This window comes from Belonocnema kinseyi, chromosome 10 (assembly GCF_010883055.1).
Source record: "Belonocnema kinseyi isolate 2016_QV_RU_SX_M_011 chromosome 10, B_treatae_v1, whole genome shotgun sequence".
Lineage (NCBI taxonomy): Eukaryota > Metazoa > Arthropoda > Insecta > Hymenoptera > Cynipidae > Belonocnema > Belonocnema kinseyi.
Genome location: NC_046666.1, coordinates 6,343,710 through 6,350,560, shown reverse-complemented (window position 1 = coordinate 6,350,560; position 6,851 = coordinate 6,343,710). Strand labels below are relative to the sequence as shown.

General features: G+C 22.1%; 1 protein-coding gene across 2 annotated transcripts in view; it reads right to left on the bottom strand.

Moving 5' to 3' along the window:
* LOC117181367 (alcohol dehydrogenase class-3) overlaps positions 1 to 6,851 on the bottom strand; it is a 30,561-nt gene that overhangs the window by 23,024 nt on the left and 686 nt on the right. For both annotated transcript variants that reach the window (XM_033373958.1, XM_033373959.1), the window contains one exon: positions 764 to 1,007. In XM_033373958.1, coding sequence (XP_033229849.1) covers positions 764 to 1,007 — 244 coding nt within the window. The remainder of the gene's footprint in view (positions 1 to 763; positions 1,008 to 6,851) is intronic.

The window sequence follows — 6,851 nt, the reverse complement described above, 5'->3', positions numbered from 1 at the left end:
TATACACATGCATTATACCCTAGCGATGCCTACGATGTGGATAATTAAGTTAAAAATGCTAATTGTTTGATAATAATTAATTGCAAATGGAGACCTGATGGTCTCAATTTGCAATTTGAATTGTTGAATTCCCATAAATATTTCTATTTCTGAAATTTAAGTTTGACGAAATTTAAAATTTGCCGAAAATAATTAATAAACTATTAATTAATGACTAATTAAATTTTTCAGCAGTTTTAAATTTCAAAAATTGAAATATTTGTGGGAATTTAACAATTCTTTTATTTTACAAATCAGTCTTGAAGTCGGTAAATTTTAGTTTTGGATATTTTTAAATTCGAGATTTTATTATTTGTTAATTAAAAATCTTCACTTCTCGTGAATAAATTCTTTGAAATCCACCAAAATATGATAAAATCCCGTGAAATTCTATGATGATCTTGTAAAACCCTGTGTAATCTTGTACAATTTGTATTTTAAAACGTAAAATCGATCCATATCTTCCGAAATTATAGAAAATTCGCTACCCTAAAAATTTTCAAACTCTTTGAAAACCCTTTAAATTATTGAAATCATCAAAAAAATTCCATGGAATATTTCAAAATCAAAACTCTTGAAATGCCTTAGAAGTTTTAAAAATATCCTAAAATGTGTCAAATCTTTTCAAATGATTGAAATCCATTAAAAAATTCTCGAAAAATTTCAGAATAATTTGAAGTTTGCCTTTATGAGAAAAAATAGGACATTTCTTGAAAATTCGCACCAGCTTTGAATTCTGTAACGCCTTCGCCGACGCTTTCGACGATGCCAGCACCTTCGTGGCCAAGAACACAAGGAAAAGTTCCTTCAGAGTCCAAACCGGACAAAGTATAAGCATCAGTGTGGCAGAGAGCAACAGCCACAACTTTTAGTCGAACCTCGTGAGCTTTTGGTGGAGCCACTTCAATCTCCTCGATTGATAGCGGCTGCTTTTCCTTCCAAGCAACCGCTGCTCGACATTTGATAACCTTTTGATAAAAACATAAATTCTTATCAATATTGCTTTGAAATCTCAAAATAATTCCTAAAAGAAGAAAGGTAAAAAAAACGAGACGGGTAAAAAAAATTGAAAATAAAAAAAGCCTAGTCTTTAGAAATTCCTGAATCTCAGAGTTTAAACGAAATCGCTTATATTAATTTTTTTCAATAATCTTGTAAGATTCAGGGTGACCGTTTTAATCAAAGAACAAAATTCCCGGTTTTTTTCCCTGATCGCAAATATTTTTCCCGGTCAATAAAATTTAAGAAATCAAAAAATAAAGCTAAACAGTAAAAGTACAAGTAATAAAAAAAACTTAAGCATTCAAAGTGGAACTCTTGAATTTTTAACTTTTAAAATTGAAGTTTATAAGTTTTTAAATTCAAAAATTTTCTATTAAATTTTTCAATAATTTACACGTATAAACTGGATGGTACTAACACTTTTCAACTGAATAATTTCAAGTTTAATGAATTTAAATTGCAAAATTAAGAATATTTAAGATTCATAAAAAATATATATATAAAAATATATATCCAGGTTAACATTTTCAATAATCTAAATTAAAGAATCAATCAATTAACTTTAAAAATTGTCAAAATAATTTTATTCAGTTATTTTAAGCCATTCAATATTTTAAAATCAAATTTTTTTCAACTTAAAAGTTCTTGAATTAGAATTTAAATTATTTTCATTTTATATAGTTAACGTATCCTTGAAAAACTTTAAAATTGCATTTCAAAATCTTGAGAAATCTAGAAGTCGTTTTAAATTTTTTCAAATTTAACTTTATTTTTGACATTTTTTGAAAAATTCTCAATAACTTTAAAAATTAATTGAATTTGTCCTACAAATTTTATAAAATCTTGCGAATTAAAAAAATTTCCTTAAAATTTGGATTTCTAAATAACAATTGAACACTGATTATTTTTAGAAACAATTAGAGTAATTTTAAGGGATATTTAGAAGTTTGAAAAAGATAAAAAATTAATTTAGAACTTGAAATGATTTCAAATAATTTTAACGAAGTGTGTTTACCGAAAAAATTTGGTTATTCATAACTGAATTTCGGTGCAAATACTCACAACTTAATTCAAAACAAAATGTAGATTTTTGCAGTTTACAAAAAATTTAGAGGCTTTTTAAGAATTGTGAAAGGCTCCAAACGAATACAAATATTTTCTTAAAATTACTAGGAAAATTGAAAATGATTCATTTTGAAAAATTATTTTAACAGAATATTCAAAAAGATTTCAAGAGAATTCCAATATTATTAAAAACGACCCAGGAAGAATTTAAGAATTTTTTTTCATTTTTAAGATTTTCTAAAAATTGTAGAAAAAAATTTTATTCAGTTTAAAATATGTTTAGAAGTTCTGAAATTTTTTTTCAAACACTTCGTTTAAATTACTTGACATCATTTTAAGTTTTTAATTAATTTTTAATCTTTTCAAAACTTCTAAGTATCTCTCAAAATTACTCAAATTTTTGTACAAAGAATACGTGTGCAATTATTATTTATACATCAAAATCCAACAATTTCGCTTACTAATTAAACATTTTATTATATAGAACAATAAAAATTGCGACGTTGAAATGTTAAAAGTTTTTCGAAAATTTAAAAATTCAAAGCTTTCTACGACAAATCATTAAGTTTCAAATTGTTTACTTTTAAATATTTAGCTTAAATTAAGTCGTTTTAATTATAAGTCAAATATTACAAAATATTAAATAATTATCCGTTTTTTTATTACAAATTTTTTCAATTAAATGGGTTAAAAATTGAATAATTTAGACTGAAACAATATTTTAAATTTAATTAAAGTCTTTAATTACGAATTAATTAAGAATCTGGAAATTCTTCCACTTTCAACGGATTTATAATCGTTTTATCAAATCAATTATTGTTCAGTTTTTAATACTTAAAGTACAGATCCATTTTAAATATTATTTATTTATATTTACAGTTGATAAAATAAAACTGTTTTTTATCAAAAATTTTCAACTTCAAACTTTTTAATTTTTAATTATTTAAGTTTTCAAGACTGCACGTTAAAATTATTTAAAATAAAAATATAAGCTTAAAAATCTAAAATAGAAAATTTTTCAGGTACAAGATTTTTGAATTACGCATTATAAACTGAATGATATCATCATTGAAAAAGATATTAATTCAACTGATTATTTTAAAAACTGTTGAAATCAAACTTGGACAGAATCTTCTTCTGAAAATTTGTAAAATTCCCAGTCATTTTACGGTCCAGCGGTCACCCTGTTTTTTGGTTCAAATATCAACTATTACATTTCTGTGGGAAAATATTATTTCCTGGTTGAAAAGGAATTTTTCAAATCAAAATTTAATTATTCGATTTTTGGTTACAATTTACCTATTTTAGTTGAAAAATCCAAAATTTGTTATAAAATGCAAGTATCATGTTTTATATCATCTTTTCTTATTGAAAATTAATCCTCTGGGTTTGAAATTTAACTATTCCATAGAAAATATATGTATTTTGTCAACAACTTGTCTTTTTTGGTAAGAAAAAAATAATTTTTTCTTTATTGAAAATGCAACTGTAAAGTTGAAAATAGATCTATTTTAGTTGAGGATTCAACTATTTTAATAAAAATTGGTCTTTTTTGGCTATATACGTTTTTTTTTTACCAAAAATTAAAATCTTTTTTAGGTTTAAATATAAACTATTACACTTTTTGTAGAAACTTTGTATTTTCAGGTTGAAAATTCAACTTTTTTGTAGAGAATTCGTCCGTTTGGTTCCAAAATTCAACAATTTTGTATAAAATTCAACTTTTTTTTTGTAGAAAATATATCTCATTTGTTGAGAATTCATCTATTTTGTTTAAAATTTAGTTGTTCTGTTAAAAAATTATTTATTTATATTTACAGTTGATAAAATAAAACTATTTTTTTATCAAAAATTTTCAACTTCAAACTTTTTAATTTTTAATTATTTAAGTTTTCAAGACTGCACGTTAAAATTATTTAAAATAAAAATATAAGCTTAAAAATCTAAAATAGAAAATTTTTCAGGTACAAGATTTTCGAATTACGCATTATAAACTGAATGATATCATAATTGAAAAATATATCAATTCAACTAATTATTTTAAAAACTGTTGAAATCGAACTTAGACAGATTTTTCTTCTGAAAATTTGTAAAATTCCCGGCCGAGAAATAAATTTACTGTTATTTGCCGGTTTTTCCCGGTCTCAGAAAATTCTCGGTCATTTCCCGGTTTCCCGGTCCAGCGGCCACCCTGAAGATTATGATATTTTCACTTTTTCTATGACAAAATCTTATTTTTATAAACCTCAAAATAAATTTTGTTAAGCTTTGTAAACTATCTCACAAGTTTTTTGAGCATGTAGACTTATAACATGAATCTAATTATAAAAAAATTTAGAATTTTGTTTTTGAAGTTTAAAATATAGTAATAATGTATAAAATTATCTTCTGATATAATATTTAAATAAGAAATTGTAGTTTCAAATCATTGGAGCATGAATTATTAGACAATTATCATTTTGTTAATAACTTCAAAACCATATTAAATTAAGAATTTTTTGCATTTAATTTATTTACCTGCTACAGAAAATATGAGAAGATTCTAGATAAATTAATTGCTTAAGTCTTCTCATTTTTTAAATGAAAATTTTGAGTTTCATAAAGTTTCTAAATGCTCAAAAATTTTGTTAGATAGTTTAAAAACCTTTTAAAAATTATTTGAATTTTTTGACATACATAAAAATTCAGTTTGTCTGACCGCCATCAATTTTACTTGCCGTTTAAATTTTAAATCAAAGAAATTAATGTTCAACCAAAAAGATCAGTTTTCAACAAAAAATGTTTAATTTTCTACCAAAAAAGATAACTTTTTAATACATAAAAACATACATATTCAATGTGGCTGATGTTGTGAACGTTCAAATGAACGAAATTGTTTACTGCTGAGTTTGCAAACCAGGAAAAGTGTTAAAATATTTGTTAATTTATATTTGAAATAATTTATTATTGAAAAAAGAATTAAAATAAATAATTTAAATTTGAGTTGGAACAATACTTATACGTAAAATATAAATGTCGAAAAATATTTTGTTCATTTGAAAGTTCAGAACTTCAGGTACATAATATTCAACTAAAATGAGGAATTTTTATCAAACAAAATTAATTGTCTATCAAATACGACCAATTTTCAAAAAAATAGATAAATTTTCAAATAAAAATATAAATGTTCAACTAATAATGGAATTGTTAAATTTTCAGTTGAAAAAATGCATGTTTAAACAAAAAAAAAATCATTTTCAACATAATAGTTAAATTTTCAAATAATGAAATAAACTATAAACCAAAAATATGAATATTCTACCATAAAAGAAGACTTTTCAATAAAATAGTGGTTACATTTTTAACCAAATAAATAAGTTTTCAACTATAAAGATGAATCTCCGAACAAAAAAATTAATGTTGAAAAAATAGTTGAATTTTAGATCAAAATTATGAAGTTTGAACCAAGGAAATTAATTTTCTACAAAAAAAAAAACAAATTAAAAAAAAAGATTAATTTTTAAACAAAAATAGTGTACTTATTTTTTGAAGCTAAACAAATTAATTTCTAACAAAAAGAAAACGAGTTTTAAACAGACAAATTTTACATTTCCATAAAAAAAAGAAAAAAATCAATTTTTGAACAAAAAAGTTAATTTTTCAGCCCAAACAAATGTATTTTTATTCAATAAAATAGATGAACTTTCCACTAAAAAAATCAATTTACAAAAAAAATCCGTAATTAAATTTGTAATTAAAAAAATTAATTTTTAACAAAAAAAAAATCAATTTTAAATCAAACACATTAAGTTTCAAGAAAATAAATGAATTTTCAACTAAAAAAGATCAGTTTTTACAAAAAAATGATATAGTTAGATTTTCAGTTAAAAAATTAATTTTTGACCACAAGAAAGAGAATAATTTTTATAAAATAGTTGAAGTTTTTAACAAATTAATTTCCAAAAAATAGATGATTTTTTAAATACAAAAGATAAATTTGCAACCAAAAACTAAATAGTTACATTTATGGTTTAAAAAATTAATTTTCAAAAAAAAAAATATATATATAGTTAATCTATAGACCAAAAAAATTAATTTTTAAGAAAATGGATGAATTAAATATAACCATAAACATTAATTTTCTACCAAATATTTGAATTTTCAAAAAAAAAAGAAACAGTTATATTTGCAGTTAAAAAAATTAACTCTTAACCAAAACAAAGAAAGGAATTTTCACAAAATAGTTAAAGATTTTAACAAATTAATTTCCAAAAAATAGATGATTTTTTAATACAAAAGATAAATTATCAACCAAAAACTAAATAGTTACATTTATGGTTTGAACAATTAATTTTTAACCAAATATAAAAATAAAAATATTTATAGTTAATCTTTGGACCAAACAAATTAATTTCTAAGAAAATGGATGAATTAAATATAACCATGAACATTAATTTCCTACGAAAAATTTGAATTTCAAAAAAAATGTAATAGTTGTATTTTCAGTTAAAAAAATGAATTTTGAACCAAAATAAAAAGAAAGGAATTTTCACAAAATAGTTAAAGTTTTTAGCAAATTAATTTTTAAAAAATAGATGATTTTTTGAATAAAAAAGATAAATTAGCAACCAAAAACTAAATAGTTAGATTTATGGTTTAAAAAATTAATTTTGAACCAAACAAATAAATAAAAAATATATATAGTTAATCTTTGGACCAAAAAAATTAATTTTCAAGAAAATGGATGAATTAAATATAACCATAAA